The 23,132-nt window shown below is 51.1% G+C and overlaps 1 protein-coding gene across 1 annotated transcript in view; it reads right to left on the bottom strand.

Moving 5' to 3' along the window:
* SORL1 (sortilin related receptor 1) overlaps positions 1 to 23,132 on the bottom strand; it is a 156,606-nt gene that overhangs the window by 121,067 nt on the left and 12,407 nt on the right. The window contains exons 2-5 of the mRNA XM_077893900.1: positions 19,942 to 20,058; positions 12,423 to 12,548; positions 6,612 to 6,773; positions 5,155 to 5,222 (exon numbers count right to left, since the gene is read on the bottom strand). Coding sequence (XP_077750026.1) covers positions 5,155 to 5,222; positions 6,612 to 6,773; positions 12,423 to 12,548; positions 19,942 to 20,058 — 473 coding nt within the window. The remainder of the gene's footprint in view (positions 1 to 5,154; positions 5,223 to 6,611; positions 6,774 to 12,422; positions 12,549 to 19,941; positions 20,059 to 23,132) is intronic.

Below are 23,132 nucleotides of genomic sequence, written 5' to 3'. Positions count from 1 at the left end.
GAGCCCACGAGCCCAGCCTTGCTAAGGGACCCTGCCCCTGCTGTTGGTCCATCCTGTGGCGCTGTCACCCATCGTGCAATCAGGACTCATCCTGCCAGTACAAAGTCACGCTCTGCGAGGCTCCTTCGCAAACTTTTTTTTTTTAACTTATTTATTCATGAGAGACACACAGAGAGAGAGAGGCAGAGACACAGGCAGAGGGAGAAGCAGGCTGCATGCAGGGAGCCCGACGTGGGACTCGATCCTGGGTCCCCAGGATCACGCCCTGGGCCAAAGGCGGCACTAAACCGCTGAGCCATTGGGGCTGCCCTACACAAACTCTTTCTCATGTGTACTTATCTCCCCAGTGTCCTTCAGAAGCTCAGAGCTCATCCCTCTCCTGCTCCCTGTGCTCTGCCAACAGAGCACCCTCTGCAGGGATGCCCCCACCCCTGCAGGCACTCCGATATGCATGTCCAAACCCTACTCATCTTCTGAGGTTATGTTCAAGGCCCCTTTTCCAGGAAGCCCTCCCCCAAAGCTCTCCTTCCTTCTCCCAATACCCGCAGTGTAGCCGTGCAGTGCTCAATTTCAAAGCTTACATATTAATTTTACGTGAGTTTCAAACAAAGGTAGAAAACTGCCTTAGGTGGGCGGATGTGGGAATCACTCCTGTGACTTTATACAGCGGTGCTTCTCAATTCACAGTGGTGCATCTTATTCACCGCGTCCTATTGTTCATCATAACGTGTCTGAGCTTCCTAGAGAGAGTACAGATGCCTTTAAAGGCCACGTCTTCTATTTCTTTTTGTCCTACAGGGCTCCCAGCTGAGCTGAATCTTGCTGCCCTGAATTCCTGCACCACAGTACAAAGGTGGTCCACGAATTCAGTGCATTTCCAAACTGAATGCTGTAAGGTTGACTAAGTCGAACTCTCTCGAGAAGAATCTCAGAATTGAGGTCCCCTCCAAATGAGGCCCCCAATGGTAGCTGGGAGGAGGACTAATCTGCCTTAGGTTTCCTAGCACTCAGCAAGATACCAGGCCAGGCAGACCATTCAGTGCATGGGGCAAATTAAGAGAGCCTCAGAGGGGGGGACGCAGGGATGACCCAAGCAAAGGCAGGACTCGCTTCTGTACCTGTCTTGGCACAGCGCCATATGCACGATGGCTCTCAGGGTGACGAAGTCTCTGAAATAACATTCCTTCAAACATACACTGTCAAAAGCATGAGAAGGAAGGAAGGAGGGGAGATAGGAAATAGAAAACCAAAAGATGCGACTTTCTCCCCACAATCTGGAGTCTCAGCAGGGCACTGGAGAAGCTAGCGGCCTCCGTCCCAGTGCAGGAGACAACTGCTCATCATCAGATTCTCTGTGTGCGTCTGTGTGGGGGTGGTGGCATGTTCTCTCTTCCACAATTAGAAGTACTGATTAAAGTACTTCCTCTACCCTAGAGGATATGCAAATTAAAACAAAGCTGCTGGATATTTTTAAAAAGGCAGAGAGGAAGGGACCTTCACTCAGATAATTTTTGAAACTGAGCTCACCTCTGTTATTCTTTTCCTAAACAAAAGCGGTATCTAGAGATAGAAAGAGCTGTGGCTTCCCTCCCAGTTCTCTTCCAGGATCCCTACATGGACCTCCCGTTTCTGAGAGCCACTCCACCTACAAATGCTGCTACTTTGCAATCGCTAGCCTTCCACTACTGTTGCCTTTGCCCTCGTTTGAAAATCCCAAGCCTTGCTCCATCTCTGGGCACAGGCACCAGTCCTCACCTGGCCTCACCCACAGCCCATGAGCGATGCTCCACGGGGCATCCCGGAGTCCCTCCCCGACCGCCCTTCCACTGTCCTGTCTTGCCAATCTCCAGCTCTGGATTACACAGATCACTGGTTTTCCGGCCTCCTGCCGCTCCCAGGCTGCCACGCGTTATTGAATAAATGTATGCCATTCTTCTCAGAGAAGTTAGATTACACTCTCACTCACTATGGGAAATCCTAGGGGAAAAATCCTCCAAACGGCCTGAAATTCCCTGACACCAGACATGTCATTATCTAAAATAAGATAGGCCAGTCCTTTCCCCTAAGATATCTGCATCCATGCACAGAGGCACAAGTACAACCTACAAATCCCCAAACGTGGTGTTCCTTTACTCAGCCATCCTTCCAGTGTGCCCCCCCTAATATATGGTTACCTAAACAGATAAAAGGACAATCTGTCCCCTTAAAATTCAAATAAAACAAAAGGAAGTTCTAATGGTACTCCTTGGGTGGAGGTTATACTTGGCTAAGAGTGTGGTTACAATTTCACTAGGACACTAGTGAATTTCTTCTGCCCAAGGAAAAAAACAAAAGGATCAGAAACAGGCGCCCTCTTTGAAAAGGAACTCCAATGGAGCTTGAAGACACTGGGCTGTAAGGCCCCTCCCGGTGCTCTCTCCATCTTCACTGTCCTCATTCACCAAGGAAGCAATACCAACTCAAAGACATTCCCCTTCCAACAGAGCTAGAAGCAGCACAGACAACATGTACCAATGCATTTCATGAGGTTTAAAAACCACATGGGGGGATCCCTGGGTGGCGCAGCAGTTTAGCGCCTGCCTTTGGCCCGGGACGCGATCCTGGAGACCCGGGATCGAATCCCACATCGGGCTCCCGGCGCATGGAGCCTGCTTCTCCCTCTGCCTATGTCTCTGCCTCTCTCTCTCTCACTGTGTGCCTATCATAAATAAATAAAATAAAATAAAATAATTTTAAAAAAACAAAAGAGAAGTTTTAAAAAATAATAATAATAAATAATAAAAATAAAAACCACATGGAAAACCGAAAACACAAAAGATATGCTGAGAACTATAAGTGAACATACACATGTGATACCTCATGTCACAAAGGACCATCCTCAAATATACAAAGAGCTCCTAGAAGTCAATGAAAAGACTAACCATTCAACAGAAAAAGGGCAAAGGGCATGAACAGACATGTCATTAAAAAAAATAATAATAATGACCCTTAAGCAGTTAAAAAGATGTTCAAACTCACTTGTAATAAGAAAAATCCAAACTAAGACTACACTGAGATACTATGTCTTGCCTAACACACTGGCTGGGAGAGGCACCGTCCCATGTTACTGAGGTGAGAGCAAAATTTGACACTCTGTACAGATTTGACGATCTCTACCAAAGTCAAAATCTTAATGCTTTATTCACTGGGGTTATATTATATCAGTAAACAAAACTGGCCTAAGCCCCTGCCCTTGTGGAGCTTTCATTCTATAAAAGAGGCAGACAGAGGCACCTGGGTGGCTCCTTCGGTTAAGTATCTGCCTTCAGCTCAGGTCATGACCCCAAGGTCCTAGAATCAAGCCCCACATCAGGCTCCCTGCTCAGCGGGGAGACTGCTTTTCTCCCTGTCCTGTCGCTCCCCCTGCTTGTGCTCTCTCTCTCTCTGTCAAATAAATAAAGAAAATCTTTTCAAAACAGAGAGGGAGAGAAAGACAAACAATAAGCATAATAATCCCATATTAGAATGTGGTAAGTGTTATACAAAAAAAGAACAGATCAGGGCACAGGGAGTAGTTACAATTTTACTAGGATCCTAAAGATAGTAGGCCTCATTTAGAAAGTGTTATTTGAATAAGGTAAGGGAGTACACAATAAGTATATCTTGAAGAAGAGCAGTCTCGGTAGGGGAGAAAGCAAGTGCAAAGGCCCTGTGGTAGGAATGTGCTTGGCATTAATCTGAGAGTAGTGATGGCACATATTAGAGTGTTCAAGGCAAAGAGAGGAACAGCATGATCTGACCTGTTTTTAGGAAGATCGACCTGGCTACGTATGAGAATTAATTCTAGAAAGAAGTAGTAGCAGAAAGACTGCCACGAACTAATGAGTGACAATGATGGCTTAGAGTAAAGCTGTAGCTGAGTCGCAGATCCTGGATATAAATCGAATATAGAGACAACAGGATTTCCTGACAGGTGGAAACTGAAGCATGAAACAAACGTGAAATCAGCGATGACTTCCAGCTCTTGGCCTGAGCAACTAGAAAGGAAATAGGGAAGATTCCAGGGGCAGCTGACTGGGGGCAGGGAAGGTCAAGAATCAATTTGGGAGTGTGACCAGGCTGAGTGTGACCGGGCTAAGTGACCTGCTGGCCCAGGACGTCCGCTCCCAGGCATCTGTTCTGCACATCCGTCCACACAGGTACGAATGCACCTTCTCAGATCCCATACTGCAACCCGTAACCACGAAAGATGAGAAGCAAGTAGACTAGAGACCACTGTGCGTCCTCGAGTACAGCCCTGTGGATTTAGCTCTCCTTCTCAAAACCCTTCAGTGGCTCCTCACTGCTTTCACAATTCGGTCCAGATTCCTTTACTGAGCACTGCAGATTCGGATCACGACGTCCCTTCCCAAACTTCATCCAACACACTGTCCAGAAGTAAGACTGTGTTCTCCACCCAAGTGCCACGGTGCCTGGTCTCTGCCTTTGGCCATTCTATTCCTGTCTGCAATCCCCGCCCTGCACACCTCCACGCCCCTCGGATACGTCCTGGCTCAACGGCAGCCACCTCTGAGGAGCTGTGTGCAGTCCTCCCATCTGGAAAGACTATGTCCCTCCTCTGGCTTCTCCCGCTACGTCCGTGCAATCTGTGCTGCTTTCATGATGAGTGTTACATGCACAAAATGTCATTTCTTACCACCTAAGCTGCAGTCTCCTTAATAACTAGATCCATAAATTATTCAACTTCTACCCTAAAGCATCTAGCATGTTTTATATTCAGCAGACATCCTCCCAAAAAATAACGTTATGAATGAACAAGTGAATAAATTTTATACGGAGAAAAATCCCCACTTTTGTTATCATGCTCGAAGAGTGAAGGTCTTTAGAAATTCAAATCCATGCAAGTGCTTCGAGATTCCCCTGGGTTCCCTGATGGATTGAAAAATGCAAAAGCTCTGTCACTTCTCTCACAAATAACCTTCCTGTCTCATCCCCCACCACCCTGCACGGTGAGTGTGTCGTACCTGAAGCCCTACTTCCCAGGTCTGGAACATGCCTTTCCTGAACCACACACTCCACATTTCAGGTGGGGGCAGGTCTGTCCTCCACGAAGGAGCCACAACCAAAGAAAGGTGATTATGTAATTCAAACTTCTTCAGGAAGTAGATGACTTACCAAGAAAAGGACTTCACGTGTTCCTGAATCAGGATCCAGGTCTGGCCAAAGTCATCAGACTTCCACAGCTGCAAAGACCAAAAGGACATGACGGGATGAGGATGCAAGAGGCAGGCACAGCCCAGACGGCCTGGCCATCAAACCCCCGCCGTAGATAACACACTATCCGTGAAGACAGGCCCGGAGGTTGCCAAGGCCGGCTCAGTCCCTCCAAACGCCAACAATGGCAGGGAGGGAAGGCCAGATTCCCACCCTCATGTCCCTCTCTGCGGTTACAAAGGCCTCAGGAATGATGGCAAGGAAAAATGGGTCTTGTCTTCCATTTACGGATCATCAGAAATTACAGTTCACTCAAGATTAGCCCTCACGGATAGTAAAAACAAAAGGATGACACTCTACTTTCTTGAGTGGGAAACGGCGTCCTGAAAAACCCGTTAGTGGGCCACGGTGATCGAAGGTGAACAGAGAGGACGCTGGCTAAGCGCAGAGGCAAAGAGCACCAGGGGGCATTGCCTGAATACGAAGCATAAGGCCACGAGTGACCGACTTGCCGATCTCCGCCACAGCCCCTGAGCTTCCAGACACATCACCTGAGAGTTCCTCTGGCCCTGGTGACCATGTACTAAGCACCAGAAGACCAAAAACAACATGAATCCACCTACACTGGTAAACCGACCCACTCCATACTTGGGTTCTTCCCTCAGGCATGTAAAGGGAAACAGATCGTGTTTTGGTTAAACAGCCTGCAAAGAAAAAGAAATGTTCCAGGGTTCCTCTGAGCCAACCGCTCAAAACTCAGTTAACCCGATCCTACAGGGTCTACGGGTTTCATGGGATTATATCAGACCAACAGTCTCCATTTGCCAAGTTTCAACCTTGAGATATAAATCCTACTTGGGCTCTCTCCCCATCTCGCATTCCTTTAAATCCAAATTTAAGGAGAAAAATACACACATTTATATTATATGCACACACACACACACACACAGGGAAAAAATTAAAGTTAATGGCAAGTTCAAATAAATGGTACAAAAGCAGTGTGTTTAAGGTGGAAGACGGGAAACGTAGAACAGAAACTCAGTAAGAGGTCCCAGCAGAGCTCAGACTCCAGATTTCTTTAGCTGGCTCTCTCGGATTAATTTCCAGAGCTTCGATGTACCCCACCCCCGCCAACTCACCCAAAAACCCACAAAGGCACATCTACGCTGAGAAGAGTATGATGTTTAACTAACAGGGCCTACCGAGCGTTTGTCATGGCACCCCTGGCCAGGACGCAGACTGAGCATGCCAGGGAGATACAGTTTTTCTCAGCCCTGGGAAGTGAAATAGTACAAAGGCAAAGCTGGGGGGAGGAGGAGGGAGGGGCTGGGGAGGTCACTCAAAGGACACCTAATCCACAGGGCCAGAACAGAAAACTCGAGAAGCCGCACCTGACTGTGTTCCAGGAGCTCTCTTACCTGCTTGTTGGGGTGAGACCTGTCAAAGCCCAGGAGGAGGTCGGAGGCCTTGCTATGCAGAAGGAGATCAGCTGCCCGGAACGGGATGGAAAAGCCTTGGAGGGTGTTGCAGAAGTCAAAGGTGATCCAGAGGTACTGGGCATAAGCGTCTGCAAAGATGTACTGCAAGAGAAAAACAGAAGAGCTCAGAGCGGGACCTGGCCAGGGCCGCCCAACACTGGCCCCCGCCGCGGAGACTCAACACAGCTTCCTCTCCATCTCCTTGTGCACACCAAGCAAGGCTCAGGGAAAGAGGGGGTGCAGGACAGGCTCCCCTTTAACCGGGTAACAGAGCGAGACAAGCCTCTCTATTTTTTTCCTTTCAACTGACCTGGCCATTCTCATGCTCCAGCAAGTCATTCAGGCACAACCAGAGGGTGGCTGGCTGTTGGTAGCTGGGACAGAGAAGTCCCCCTCTTCAGACTGGCTGCCCACACCTGGGTGACTCAGTGGTTGAGCGTCTGCCTTTGTCTCAAGTCGTAATCCCAGGGTCCCTGGATGGAGTCCCCATCGGGGTCCCCGCAGGAAGCCCGCTTCTCCCTCTGCCTATGTCTCTGCCTCTCTCTCTGTGTCTTTCATGAATAAATAAATATTAAAAACAAATTGCACACAGACCAGACGGCTTCTCTCTCTCCATCCCCTGGGCACCTACGGGGCATGTCTTTCCAGGAAAATCCCTACAACCACTCCCATGTAGGAAGATGAGCCAGCCAGGTGACAGGGCAGCTCTGAGGTCCAAGCTGCCAGCAGGGCCGGCCGACTCGCTGTGGGCCCAGCAGGGAGAGCCCTGGCGAGCAGGGGTTTCACCTTACTTAGGCTCTGGACCAGTGTGACTGCAGAGTGACTGCCAACCTCAGGAGTTCTCCAGGGGAACCAGGGCCAAGGCCATTCAACTTAACATGTGCCTAGGGAAGGGAGTGCTCTCAGTCTGAAAAGATTTCTCCAGAAATCTATTCCATGGCTTCTAAGGGTCTCACATTTGAAGATCTAAAAATCACGTAAGCCAGGTATAGAAATTATCGTCACATCGTTCGTGATCACGGCCAAATGCGTCCACAACAGGGGCGCCCGGCTGACTCAGAAGGTGGAGCCTGGGACTCCTGATCTCGGGGTCATGAGTTCAAGCCCCATGTTGGGTGTAGAGTTTATTTAAAGAAAACAGATGTGTCAGGAACACTTCTTAGGACACGTAGCATGTGAGTGGATGACCTGCGCATGGCTTAGCTCATTTCGCCCTCTGGTCCGCGCAGCCAGTCAGCGCGTTAGGTAGAGTGTTATCCTCCTTTACTAATGAGGACACTGAAGCATCCAGAGGTCAAGTGGCCACGGTGACCCAGGAGGCAGCATCTAGGGCGATGTCGGCTGGGTCAGAGCCCACCCCTTAATGCTTCACCAAACCTTTCTTCTCTTCCTCCAACAAAGAGGCAGGATTTCCTGAACGTAATGCTTAGGGATCACACCACGCCCCTGGGCTCAGTCAGGTGCCTCTTCTCTTCCCCTCCCCCCAAGCCTGGGTGGCAGCTCCCTCCCCTGGCCCTCCTGCCACACGGTCTCCTGCCAGGCCTCCCTGCCCCACACCTGACCACTCTGCCCTGGACCTCTCCTCTGGCTCCTTCCCTGCCTTCATCCGCTCCCTGCTGCCCGGTCGAACCCTGACTTCTGCCCTCCTCGGCATGGCCCCTCTGATGCTCCAAGAAGCTTCAGCATGGCCAGAACTGAGTCCTCCGAGGCCCTCCCGCCAGGTCCCTAGTTCTCAACATACCACCCACCTGCTCCCAGCCTGTGTTCTCACAATGCGAGCTGGGTTTTCAGGCCACTGCCTTGCCTCGGCCCCACTCCCCGCTGCCACACACCCAGTTATGTTTTCCTTTTCATGGTCTCTGTTCTCCTGTTTATCCCCAGTGCCACCAGTACGGCCCACTCCCTTCTGGGGCCCACGAGCAAACTGGAGCCAGGCGCTGGGCTTCCAGTCCATCTTGTGCCTTCCAGGGCTTGGCAGGGTGTGGAACATTCAGAGGGTGACACAAAGTCTGGCTGAGTCACTGGGCAACTTTATTATCTATATTCCATGACCCACCCCCCTCATTACTTGCTGAGCCCTCTCTAATCCACCCTGCATCTTGCTAGGACACATGCTTCCCTAAGAGACTCTATTTTTTTTTTTTAAGATTTTACTATTTATTCATGAGAGACCCAGAGAGAGAGGCAGAGACACAGGCAGAGGGAGAAGCAGGCTCCATGCAGGGAGCCCGATGCAGGACTCGATCCTGGGACTCCAGGATCATGCCCTGGGCCAAAGGCAGAGCTCAACTGCTGAGCCACCCAGGGGATCCCCCCTAGGAGACTCTATTTACAGCAAGTCCCCTACTCAAAGATCCTTCCACAGCTCCCTACAGTCCTGGAGGTTTTGAGAAAGCAAACTCCTCCATCTTCAGCTGGGGGCCTGCCTGGTAACTCGGAACGCCTCAGTGCAAACCCTCCACCCAAGAAGGGGACTCTGCGCTGCCTGCACAGAAACCCCACGCTGGCACCCTGAAATCTCTCACCCACGGCCTTCTCCCCGTCGAGGACACCACCAGCTGTGCTCAGCTACAGGAATCATGCCCGTCCTCGAAGCTCCATTTCCAACCCCAAGTACCCCGTGAAGTCTTTACTCCTCTGATCAACCTCTTAATCCCCAGTCCTCGGTCAGGCCCGGCTGTTACATAATAGGAAGTGCACGTAACAGGAGATCCAGCAGGTCCCACTCTGCCCTTAGGTCCCTAGACTGCCTGCCTGTCCAGGCTACTCCAGGCCAGCCCCACAGATTTGCTGGCAGAGCTGACCTCTCAGGTGACTTCCTAAACTGTGTGATTTCAGAAGTATCCTCAGACACCCCCATCTCTCCCACCCTGTTTGCAATCACTGAATATTCCAGCTTTTGGCTTCACACGATGTTTCCTCTTAAAATACTGATACCTCCAGAAACCTAAAATAAGCTACAGAACGCACCTCCACGTTAGCCTAAGCAATTCTCTCCAGGTCTGAGTGGGCACGAAGACAAGAGGAAGGACAGAGGAGGCAATGAAGGAATATACCTCCAGAAGGTGAAAACGAAGGCTGGTGGGGGGGGTGGGGGGGACCACCTCTCAAGGCTGGGAAGCCTGGCTGCACACACTCTGGGACCTTTTGTAAGGAGCCCAGACGTACTGCATGGCTGACCTCGGGTGCGCTGTGGGGCCGGCAGCACTGCCAGGTGGCCAGGGCCGCGCACTGCTTCAGGGAGGCAGCACACAAGGCTGAGAAGAAGGAAGTGGGGCTGCCAGCAGGTGCGAAAATAGACCCAAACACTCACGTGACCCCAGAGCCACTCCATCTCCATTGCAAAGAAAACCACTGGACCAGAGCTGCTTGCCTAACCAGCACTTCCCTTCTCCTTCCACAGGCACACATCCCCTCAGACTTCCACGTGGCCCTTGCGTGACATCCTCACCTTTCTAAGCAGCTGCTAACGGTCATTTCGACCATCTCAAACCACTCTCCTTGACAGCACCCCCAACATCTTCACATGGGGGATGTGCCTGAGCCCAGCACCCTGGCGGTGTTGACGGCAAGGCACCCGGCCTGTGTGAAGTTTCTCAGGAAGTGGTAGGTCTGGTGAGGCAATGTGCCTTCCAAAGGACAAAGGCAAACGTAACAGAAGTAACTGGCACAGTAAGAGTCACGGTTTCCTTCCTGAGAAGTTAGGGAGGGGTAACGCCCTTCTTTGGGGAACTAGAAACTCAGCAGAGAACGCTGCGTCTCCAACCCCACTCAGCCTGCTCCAGGCCTGCGCTCCACCTGTCACTAGGTTCTCCAAGAAGGCGGCTCCGCTTCCATCTCCTCACCGACGCCAAAGCATGTCCGTCTCTCCCATGTGAAGCCCAAGATGCACCACCTCCCACATAGGGGGACCCAGGCTGCAGGCATACCTGGCCCTTCTAGTACCCCCAACTCCTTGACAACCATCCCTGGCGTTCTCGTCTTGCTTGTCCCAGCACCCTGGCCCCTGGCCTGCTCCTTCTCCAGACCTCATACTCCAAAAGCCCCGCTCCCCCTGCACCCCACCTGCTCTGCAAGCCCAGAACATCATCTTTCCTGTCTTCTGACTATTCAGACGTGTGTGGGCCTAGCAGCTGCTCACCACAACCCATGACAAGCAGGAAGGAAGTCGGGACCTGCTTGCAGACATCTGTGCCCTTGTGGTAGGAGGTGAGGACGGGGCAGATGGAGCTGAAAAGGAAGATTCCAGACGGACCATGGGATGGTTCCAAAGCCACAGATGCAGTAAGAGTTAGCTCTGAGACAATGTGTAAAGACAATGGTAATAATAATCAACAGGTACCATCCTGACAAGGTGAGTAATCGGAATGTGATTTGCTTCCTGGAGGCAGGGGGTGTACAGATCTGAGCCCTGGGAGAGGTGGCAAAGCCAGCCAGCAGGCTGGACCCTGAGGCAGGGATCCTCACCTCTCAGAAGCCAAGAGCAAAGCGAGCGGCAGGGCCTCACCCAACTCTGGGAGCCCCAAGTGCCAGGCCTGCCTGACCAAGTACAGTGGGGAGAGGCGGTACAGAGGGCTGGCAGTCTTGTCTACAGAGTCAATTCCCTCCCACACCTCTTTCTTGCTTTTCATCGTGGAGTGAGTTAGGTAAGAGGGGAGCTGTACCTAACTGCTGCTCTAATTAAAAACAAATACCAGAAAACAATTGCTTCTATACCCATTAGTAAATAGCTGCTTCCTTGAAACCCAGAAGGGGCCTCTCCTAAGGACCAAGTGGCCCGGCCCCTTCCCCAAGGCCTGTTCACAATCCAGCAACTAAAAGGTTAATGCCTGGCCAGGCAGGGTGGCCTTCAGGACCCAGCTCCCTCCAGACGGGGTCTGCTCTGATTGGTCGGTGCCATTCCAGTGGCTAAATATTTTGAATACAGGCAACCTGAGAAGCCAGTGCTTGGGGGGGTGGCGGGGGGCACCTGGCCAGAGGACCCTGTGGATCTTGTTCCTTGCCGGATGAGCCACAGATGAGCCACGAGCAGCAGCTACCCTCATCTCAGGGTTTCCTGAGCGTGCTACGGCCCACCAGAGTGGCGAAGAAAGCAATCAAATACAACTCTGCAAGCTAAAGCTACCCAGCCTTGCAGGCTGCCTGGTTCCTGCCCTCCTGGCAACTGTGTCCGCCTCCCCCTCCACCTCTCCCTCCACCTCTCCGGAGGCCCAGGGCAATCTCGAATCAATGCTTCCTCCAAATCAAACTGCCCGGGTTCTACTGCAGAGACAAAGCCAGGCCAGCCAGCTGGGAAAACAAGTCAAGAGGCACAGCAGTACGTGCCCCCTGGCCTTGGTGTTCTTTCCTATACCGTTAGGGGCTGGAGGGAGGGGGTGCGCACACGCGTGCATACACACAGGCGCTGGTGATGCCAATGAAACCGGGCATTGGGCAGGCACCCTGGATGACCTGCACTGGACGGCGGCGGTGAGGGGCCCAGTAGACCCGGGTCCCATTTCTCCCACCTGTGAGTCGGGCAGTCCACCGGTTGGGGGTTTCCTGTGCTTCAGCCTGACACTGTCTGCCCAGAAATCCTGCCCGGCCGGTACCCGGCTCTGCCCTGAGAACCGTGTCCTGCCAAACTCCCAGGACAGCAGAAAAACAGCCCCCGGCTACGGGGCGCACTGCCTCTCCCGGCGCCCCCTGGGCAGGGCGATCACCCTGGGGTGCAGCCCCATGACGTCACGGCGGGAGGGCCCGCCTCCTTACGCGCTTGTTGTCCGCGGGGCTGTGGTAGAACTGGGCGATCACCGCTTCGCTGCTGTTTCCCTCGCCGAAGTTCAACTTCTCGGAAATTCTCTTGAATGATTTTCCGTAGTCGTAAGACACGTACACCTGGATTGGGAGGAGGAGAGGGCGAAGAAGGGCTGGTGAGGAATGAGGCTGAAGAGCTGCGGCTCTGCCCCCACCTGTGCACGTCCCGCACGTGGCTCCCGCTAGGTCCCTGGTGTCAGGACGCGACCGGTGAGGAGAGAGGATGCGCCAAGGGGAGGCAGGGCACCTCTCCAGCCGCCCCTGCCCCAAGCTTGTGGGGGCAAGGAGCCTGCAATCCACAGGTTCCCTTCTGAGGCCAAGATGCCCCCTGGCTGGCGGGGGTGGGGAGCACCCACGGGTGGCAGCGACCATGACCTCCTCCCCGCGGCTGAGTTCAGTGCCTAACACACTACATCCAGGGGCAGACAGGACGGGGCAGGGACCGGGAACTTGTTTTGCCACCTGTTGAAATATCCCCAAAAGGTAATCTAATTCTTCACCCCTCTGCTGGGACATTCTGTTCCTACAGCACAGCAGAAGATGAGCAAGAAAACCCTCCCCGGCCTCCCCGGAGAAGCCCGAGGGATGAGAAAGAAGCGTGGAGAGATCAAATAAGCACGGAGGTTGGGCAGCCCGGGTGGCTCAGCGGTTCAGCACCGCCTTCGACCCAAAGCCTGATCCTGAAGACCCGGGATCGAGTCCCGCGTCGGGCTCCCTGCATAGAGCCTGCTTCTCCCTCTGCCTGTGTCTCTGCCTCTCTGCCTGCCTCTCTCTCTCTCTCTCTCTCTCTCTCTCTCTGTCTCTCATGAATAAATCAATAAAATCTTAAAAAAAAAAAAAAAAAAAAGCACGGAGGTTAAATGCTTAGGTACGAGACCCCCTGCCCCAGCACGGACACTACAACACGGGAGGACAGCCACAGCTGGGCACCTGCCGGTAAGCACTGCTGCTCTCCTGCTTCTGGGCCTCTGGCTACCTGGTAACCACGGTGCATACAAGTAACTGTCGCTCCCTGAGTGCTTCCCAGGTGCCAGATACCGTGCCGCTCCCTCCGTGGGAGCGAACTCAGGTAGCTCTCCCCACAGCCCTGCGTGGCGGCAAATGCAGTTATTAAAATCACTTTACAGGTAAGGCAGCGGAGGGCTTGTGGGATTCATTTCTTGCCAGAGAAACAGAGAAGGGGAGGAACGGCGTGGAGCTGTGATCCAGGCTGCCTGCCTCCAAAGCCAGAAATCCCAAAGCCATCACTTAGACCTCAGGTAACAGATCGGGATAGAAGCCATCAGGTATTTTGCACCTGGACTTACCACCTAAGTCAACGTGCAATTAACATAATCAGCGGATTAAAAACAAGACTGATGGATGAAGAGAATATTAATGATACTTAGGATGGAGGTAAGTTCTAAAGAAAGAAGGACAGGTGAATTCCAACAAGAATAGGAACAGCTGGACGAAACCCAGAAAAGGTAGCACCGCCAATGCCCATTGATGCAACAGCAAGCACATTTTTTTTTTAAAGATTTTACTTATTTATTCATGAGAGACACAGAGAGAGAGAGAGGCAGAGACATAGGCAGAGGGAGAAGTAGGCTCCATGCAGGGAGCCCGACGTGGGACTCAATCCCAAGTCTACAGGATCAGGCCCTGGGCTGAAGGCGGCCCTAAGCCGCTGAGCCACCCGGGCTGCCCAACAGCAAGCACATTTTAAGGGTTTGTCACAAGCCGGGGGCTGGGCTAAACACGATATACAAAGACGTGGCCTTCACACATGCTGTAAATGTACAAATGTTTGTAAACAAGAATCCTTGCAAACAATGAACCACACAGGGCAGGTCCAGAGGGAACGGAGAACATATGCAGGGCATTAGTCTTTATTAGATGTCAAGGTTAGAAGAGCACAGAGAGTGCCTCTGCCAATGTCGGGGCCAGAGTGGAAGGGACCCCATTACGAACGCTCGTGCTTACACACTGCGTGTGTTCCCAACGGCCAAGCACGCAGGAAGGGGCTGCCATCCAGCTTCAGAAATGCAGCCGGTTAAGAAGTTACAGATGATTTGAGTGGGTAAAAAGACAAAGTGGTACCTTCTGGCATCCATTCTCCTGGCCCGGGATGGACACTGAGAGTCCCTGCTAGGTTCAGAGATCACACGTAGTGAACTAATGGCTTCTCAAAAGGGAAACTCGGCCCCCTCCCGCTCCAACATCCCCAAATGGATAATCCACTATGAGTTACCTCCTCAGAAGCACAAATGTGGTAATAAATCGTATTACCATAGGATTTTCCAGTATATATCATTGCTCTTCATCTTTAAAAATTCTTTGAGCTAGACTTGTCTTTGCCTCCCTCGAGGTACCCAGAACATCGCACCTACTCAGTAAAGATTTCCAGAATTAAACATCATTTATAAACCACAGAGCAACGTAAATGAATGTGTCCCATAGATGAACAAAAAGAGAGTGACATGAATGAAATCAGTGAATCAGTGAATGAATGATTTCCAGGTAAGAGATGGTAAAACCAAGACTCAGAGAAGTTAATGAGCATCCCAAGGTCATACGGCTAGGAAGTGACAAAAGATAATGGGTTCAAGTCCCTGGCCCCTTTGTCTTCCCACTCTTGCCAAGTCACCCTTCTGGGAGAACGCTCTCTTGTACAGAACGCTCTCTTGCACCGCACCCCAGGTGTGGTGCTCTGGTAAAAGGGAAGATCATATATACTGGGTCTCCAGGCCAGGCAGTGGAAGGAGTGCAGGAAAGAAGGGGCACGACACGAACTTTAACAAAACACAGATCCTTCCTGAGATTCTCAGCCACACTCACACTCAGAGATACAACAGTCCTCACTCTCAAAAAGCTGTCCCTTAATACGCACCCATAAATGACCCCCATTCCTTTAGGACTTACACGTAATAGAAGTTCAGAGCAAGCATGCAGGGGTCCATCCTATGCCTCAAGACTCTTGTAAACGACTCATCAACCTCCCTTCTCTTCCCAGGCCGAACAATCCCAACGCATATTTTTATCCTGTCCTCATAATTCTTATTTTTATTGGATTAACCTAGATCCTAAGCTCCATACGGCAAACACCAAGCTCAGGGCTGTGCACAGCTATCCACCCTGCTCAGACAATGCCAGGTGGGCTGATGGCCTCATGGCCTCCACACCGCACCCCAGGTGTGGTGCTTCAGTCCCCAGGGAGCACTAGGTTGCTGGCTCACTGCCCACTATGATCTCCAGGGGAATCTAGGCAAACATCCTATACTTGCTCATTTTCTGATTCCATTAGTGTTTTTCCTCGTCTGGGCACAGGTTTTTGCACGGAGCAGTCCTCTCCGACTTCTCTAAGACACTACTTACTCCCTAAAGAATAGGAGGAGTCACTAACTAGTCACTAGCTAGTTTAGAGTAGCTACTTACATCACGGACTCACCTATAAAGTTGGCCCTTCCATGTGAGTGAGTTTTTCTTTAAAGATTTTATTTATTCATGAGAGACACAGAGATTGAGGGGCAGAGACACAGGCAGAGGGAGAAGCAGGCTTCCTGCGGGGGCCCGAAGTGGGACTCGATCCCGGGACCCTGGGATCACGTCCTGGACTGAAGGCAGGTGCTCAACCACTGAGCCACCCAGGTACCCCCAGGTGAGTGGTTTTAAATTCTTTATCCTGTAATTTAATACAGTGTAATAATAACAAGAAGGAAGAGAAGGAGGGGAAATGGCAGAAGGGACAGCAGATACGGGGAGGAAGGAAAGAAGGGTTGAAATGTACGGAAACCTGTCCTTATCTGGCCCCATTCTGAGTCCTTCGCACCAGTGCTTCTCAAATGGCAATACCCAGGGCGCCTGGGTGGCTCAGTGGTTGAGCATCTGCCTTCTGCTCAGGTTGTGATCCCGGGGTCCTGGGATCGAGTCCCACATCAGGTTCCCCACAGGGAGCCTGCTTCTCCCTCTGCCTGTGTCTCTGCCTCTCTGTGTGTGTGTGTGTCTCACGAATAAATAAACTCTTAAAAAAAAATCAGTAATATGCCTACGGGTCATCCAGCGCAACGTAAGTCAAAATGCAGACTCTGACTCAGGGCGTCTGGAGAAGAGCCTGAGATTCAGCCTTTCTAACCAGCTCCCAGAAATGCCCCTGGCTGCTGATCCACAGACCATACTTTGGGGAGCAAGGTTTTATAAGCACCATCTCACTGATAGATGAGAAGACCAACAGAAGGTTAATGACTTGGCTCAAGGTCAGACTGCTAATGAACAGCAGAGCCAGGATTCAACCCCAGGCATTGTGATTTCAGAGCCAGAGCTCAGCCAGACACCAGCTCCACGGGCTACCCAGTTCCGCCCTGTTAGCAAGCTAGCAAGTACTGGCCCTGCTCCCCAGTCAATCCTGGGGGGCAGGCAGGGGGGCATCAATCATAACGTCACGCCACTCTGGGTGCAAAGGCAGCGAGTCCTACCATTCCTGAAGCCTTCCCTGGTTTGGGTCTGGTCTTCCCGTGGACACCATCTCTGGAGAGCTCCTTGGCCAATTATGTTGCACCTGAGTACCTTGCAAACTATGTCAGGAGAGGGCAGAAACAAAGACATGGGTAGGATCGAGATAATACCTACTGTCTCCTTTCAGTAGATGTCTCCTTTCATCTACCAGACTTAGCAGAAGGAAAAGATGGTATTCTTTTCGGAATGCAGTTGCCATTCCTCATGGAATCAGACTTGCAACGAGTTCATCAGGACATTATTCATTTTTTTTTTTTCTTTTGAAAAGCAAACCTTCCGGGATTCCAGTTTCCAGATCCATCCCCTTTCTTATACACTGAATATGCATGACTTGGCCATTCTCCAACTCGCAGAGAGTTCCTCACTTACACAGGTCCCTTCCCTTCTGGACTGCTGATGGGGTCTTATGAACCATGCTCTGAGTCTTCCTTCAAGAAAAGCGGGATTGCTACTACGCCGGCACCACCAACTCCGGCCTCTGAGTCATAATTTATTTTTGCGTTAACTTTTTCACATCAGAACATCTCCGTTTTAGCTGCCAAGTCTTTAATGCAGCTTGTGTACGGACGGGGGAAATCTCTGCCACTCCCATCTATTATCTCCAAGCATGGCGTTTCCTTTCCGTGTAATCTTATCGTGTATTTCATTACAGAATGGTGTATCACAACAAATGTTCAATGACTCCTCAGTTAGGTACATCCAAATATTTAGACAGGGTGAGAAAGGGGTTTGGGCAGACTGGCAATACCCGGGGAGACCAACCATCTTGGTTCACCCCGGCCTGAGGAGGCTCCCAGGATGCAGGGCTCAGACACATGGGTCACGCCAGCAACACGGCACCCTCACACAGCGGGCACGTGATCGGCTCTCATGAGCCACACTGTGTGACCTCAGGCAGGACACTGAATGTCTCGAGGCTCCTGTTTGTCCAGCAAAGCCATAAAACAGTGGTTAAGGCCTTTTACCTGTCTCATTAAGAAAAAAAAAAAAAAACTATCTAGACAAAGAATTTTTTAAGTGTAAAAGAAAACCTAAGGTGGATTTCTCAACACAGTAGGGCACATAGCAATTTCCTGTGCTCAAAAAGGGTAACTATGTACGGGTGTACAGGCTGTGACTGCTGATGAGTAGAGGCACAGGTGCCTATGGACCTCATGGGACCAACAGCATCCATATGCTGCCACCTGTGCTTGCACTAATCACATTTATAAATGAGCCAACGGACACCTAGGTGGCTCAGTGGTTGAGTGTCTGCTTTGGCTCAGTTTGTAACCCCAGGGTCCTGGGATCAAGTTCCACATCAGGCTCCTTGCAGGGAGCCTGCTTCTCCCTCTGCCTGGGTCTCTGCCTCTCTCTCTCTCTCTCTGTGTCTCTCATGAATAAACAAAATCTTTAAAAATAAATAAACAGGCCAAAGCCACTGCCTCAAATAAGTCCAGCCCTGCTCCTGAGCACTACATCCAAACTGGCTGTCAGTGACAGTGGTTTCCCACCAGCCCCTGCTCCGCGGCCACACTGGACAAAGCTGGGCATTATAGTAGCCCTTCTACTGTCTTCTGCCTGTGGCTGCCCCACTGAACCCACTAGTCAACAGCCCCCCATGCTCCCTCCCAACACCCACACCTCAGAGCACAGGCAACTCAGACAGCGGATACACAGAGAGGGACCTTGCAGAGACCAAATCCATACCCAAGAGCCGCAAGTGTGTCTTTCAGGCCAATGTGACCACGCTAGCAAATCCACCAGGGGGTTTCCTCTGGCCGGAGCGCAGAGTTGAATGAACAAAGCTCTATAGTGTGTTTCCTTGCTCGCAGCTTCACCCTGCCACCACAGCAGTCCCTGACCCAAGGCCGGGGCTGTTCCTCTTCCCATAAGGGGAAGTCTGGAGCAGGGGCTGCCACTTGGGACACAAGGACCGGCTCTGGCCCTCGTACGTATTGTACTTGGCTCACCAGATATTTGTAAAGACTATATATTGGCTGCCAACTGGTAAAACTCAGCAGTTTTCACCTAAAAACCCAGACCTCTGAGCTTCTCTCGGAAATCAGATCTAACACCACTGGGCCCTATGTAGCAACCAGAGTCAAGATGGACAGCAGCCCCTCGCAAGCACCAAAGTCCTTTCTCCTTCCCAGTGTCTGTTGGACACAGAGACCAGGCTCAATCACCACACTCAAATTACATACAGGTGAATGCTTCTTGAACCTGTATCTCCACCAAAGCAGGAAAATGACACATTGTCCCAGAAGGCCATAGAGCTCAAGAAGAATGGGAGAGACCACTTTCCTATGTGGAAGAAAGACTGCTTTGAATGTGGAGGCAGCTTCCCCTGCCGCAACCCACCTGGTTTCCCACAGGTCTTGGAGTCTGTGACCCTTGGTCTCACATCTTCAAAGCACCTAAACTATTAAACACTACAGAAGGTCAACCATGAAAATTGAGGATAGGGGCCCCTGGTTGGCTCAGTGGCTGAGCGTCTGCCTTTGGCTCAGATTGTGATCCCGGGGTCCTGGGATTGAGTCCCACATCGGGCTCCCCGGAGGGAGCCTGCTTCTCCCTCTCCTTGTGTCTCTCGTGAATAAATAAAATCTTAAAAGAAAAAAAAGTGAGAATAAGACCGCATCAGATTCAAGAAACCACCCAACTGTAAGGGGTCCCATGGGTCTCTGCGGCAGCCAGGCAGATCTACCCAGAACGCGCTTCAGGCATCTTGCAGAGCAAACGCAACGATCCAGATCAAACCCTATCACTTCACAAAAGTGATCATGCATCACGTGGATCTCCTCACAAAACTGCACCACCCTCTGTTCAGCAAACAAGGAGTATTTATTATGTTCCAGATCCTCTTCCTTGTAGAATGTACCCCCATCCATTCATTCTCCAATTAGCCGCTATTTTTTTGCTGGCATGATAACCCTGCCAGATTCCAGGAGGGCATCCTGGGGTCACACAGAAGGCCTAGACCAACCCCAGTACTTACATCGCTGCTCCTGGGTCTTGCCAGTGCCAGGCTGTCCCGCGCCAAGGCCACGATCACGTTGCTTTTCTCTCCGGCCCAGTGTACCACCATCTGATTGTGGGAGTCATTCAGACTCACCTGAAACAGATGAAACCGACACAGGAGTTAGGACCCATGATGGGTGAGGACCATGATATTCCAAAGCAAGACTCTCTCTCTCCTCATCACTCAGAAATAGCCAAGATTCTGAGATCTGGAGCATTGGGCCAGGGTGGTCTATTTTTCCTCCAGCACAGATTCCACAAGACACAACTTCACCAAGAAGAAACACAAATTCCCCGCTATTTTGGATATAAACGGATTGCAAAAAATCTTCTCAGGCTCTCTCTGCATAACCAATGACTTTATTCTTGTCTTTTGCATCACCAATCGCTGGTTATTTTCATCCCTATAATGTGTATATGGGACATGCACCTCCCAAGGCTTAAAACCAAAACAGTGACACATCTTCCTCATTCAGAAAAAGTGCACAGGCCAGAAAGACCACACGCTTTCAAACCCCCGTTCAAACTGGTGCTCTGTCTAGCCGACAGGTGACATGGCTCATCCCGAGCCCCTAACAAGGAGGAACAAAAGGAAAAAAAAAAAATCATGGGCAGAGTTTTATTTCATTAGTTTTGAAGTGCCCCAAGTAAGGAAATACCTTCCAGGACACCACAGAAAATGACCTTTGGATTATTGCTCACAGTCGTTCCCAGACTTCTGGGTTTTGTAAACTGGCAAGATGAAAATAAATTAGAAAGGCCAACAGCGGATTGGTTGGCCAAGTCTATTTCACCAGGTAAAGACAATAACCAAAAGAGCCGCCACTGTGTCACAGCCTGACCTACTGTTCTCTGGACCGGTTTCCTCTGCTCCCTGAGGACCCAGTAGACTCGTGCCCAGGCTGCCTTGTGGTGGGTGCAGCCTGGGACTGAGTTCTGTCCACGAACGTGAGGGAAGGTGGGAACCAGCTCCAGCCCCTGCCAGTTCTTCTCCAATGCAGGCTCTACTCAGGGCTCCAGGGTCCCAGGAGAGAGGAGAACCACAAGAAGGAAGGTCCCCCCGTCCTCAGTGAGAAAGCCATCCCTGGGCAGCCCGGGTGGCTCAGCAATTTAGTGTTGCCTTCGGCCCAGGGCCTGATCCTGGAGACCTGGGATCGAGTCCCACGTCAGGCTCCCTGCATGGAGCCTGCTTTTCCCTCTGCCTGTGTCTCTGCCTCTGTGTGTGTGTGTGTGTGTGTGTGTGTCTCTAATGAATAAATAAATAAAATCTTAAAAAAAAAAAAAAAAAGAAAGAAAGAAAGAAAGCCATCCCCTAACCAGTAACATTTGCTTTCAGCTCCTCACAATTGGGAGGGAGACCTTTACACCACTGAGCCCAGTTCTGGGACCTGTCCGTTACGCAGCTAGTCCTCCTAAGCAATAGGACCACCACAACCACCATTATTATTGTGAGAAAGGATCATTTAACACCAAAAGCTGAATGAGGATCTATGTTGGAATAAAAGACGATGGTTCTTTTAGACAGTTTTGCTTTTTGAAAAGCCAACTCCATTCCTTTTATTTTTTCCTCTTTCGCCCGACGTAGGTGGACAGTTTGAGGGCTGGCATCTCAGAGGCCCTGAGCTAACATTTCACCCTCTCTGTATGAAGAGCAAACCGATGACCAGACTAACAATTCCAAGCGCTGCTATTAGCCATCAGCAGCAGGACAAAGTCCCCCCAGAAACCAGGAGTGTGCACTCTCCCTCTTGCTGAGCGGTGTCTGGGAGAAGCCTCTCCAACCTCAGCTGTCCAGGGCACATGCAGAAGGACGTCAAGCTTCTGGGCTCCGGGGAGCCTCTGCACAATCCCACCTGCGAATCCTCCCACCGGCCTCACCTCCTGAGCTGATGTGCCCTCTGAGCTGCCTGCCTATGGAGGCTCTGCAGCAGAAAACCCTCCCCACACCTCCTTTCTGTTCCTCACCCTGCCACCCACCGCCCCGACATTCCCCACCCCCTCCCTGGGGTGCTCTCAGATGTCATAAGGGAGAAGGGAAACACCTGTGCCACCAACTTGGCAGACAAGACGACAAAGGAGCTAATCCTTAACTACTCTGCTTCGGCTCTTACGTGCCTGCATTTATTTTGATCAGGATCCAAATGCTTTTGGAAAACTATCTGAAAGGAGACCTCTGTAAAGAAAAAGGCCTCCGGTGTTTTTCAGAAAAATTTCTTTCTTGTTCCCAGAGAGGAGTCCAGGCGCGCATCCATCAAGAGAGAAGTACAAACGAAAAATAGAAATAAGGAAATCATGTAACCCAGGATGCTACCGGGGAGAAGCAGCGAAGGGAATCTCCACCAGCCACTGACGATGCCTTACTCCAGCCTTCCTGTCCTCCCACCTCTCCCCCTCCAGCTCACATTTCTGGGAAGAATCTAGAGGTATCTACAAATCAGAAGCCCCATAGCACAAGTGTCCCGGGAAATCAGGCTAAAAGTCTTTCCCCTCCAAAAACGTTCTCACCCTTAGGACCAGAGGGGGATAAATAGCGAACATATGCAAACATTGATACGATAAAGGATTCATCACCTGAAGAACTGCCCGAGTTCTTAGGGTCTAGAATAAAAGAGCCCCCCAAGTATTCTACTCGGGCAACCTCAGATCGGTCCCCCTGACAGGTGACAATCAAATCACACTCTGAACAGGTTACAAAGCCTCCGGTGATGAGAGTGGGAAAGAGGTCTCAATGCTACTTGCTGAAGTCTTTCTCCTCAAAGGACGTGAGATTTATGAAGCCCCTCAACCAATCCTAACAGAGGTGAAGGGGTGAGGGCAGCGCAAAGGACAAGCATCAGAACGTCCAAGGGCTTTCTTACAAAGGAAGCTGAAGGCAGGCTTGGTGAAACACCTTAAAAAATAAAATAAAAATTTAAAAAAAGGCTTGATAAACGAAACCCAGTTAATCGGAGCCATAAAAGCAAGCAGGCAGGGGCCTGATGCCTCCCCTCAGAAGGCAGAGAAAAATCGCATGCCACAGAAATCCCCGTGCACAGAAACTGCGCCATAAACAACCAATAGTGTCTGGGAGGTACCTGAGGCCTCGGCTAGGCTTGCAGGCAGGTCATTAATGCCCTGGGCAGGGGCGGGGGGTCACCCAGTCTGGGGCTCCCCAACCCAGATAACAGA

The sequence above is a fragment of the Canis aureus genome, chromosome 3 (genome assembly GCF_053574225.1).
Source record: "Canis aureus isolate CA01 chromosome 3, VMU_Caureus_v.1.0, whole genome shotgun sequence".
NCBI classification, from domain to species: Eukaryota; Metazoa; Chordata; class Mammalia; order Carnivora; family Canidae; genus Canis; species Canis aureus.
This window is presented reverse-complemented; position numbering and strand designations above follow the sequence as displayed.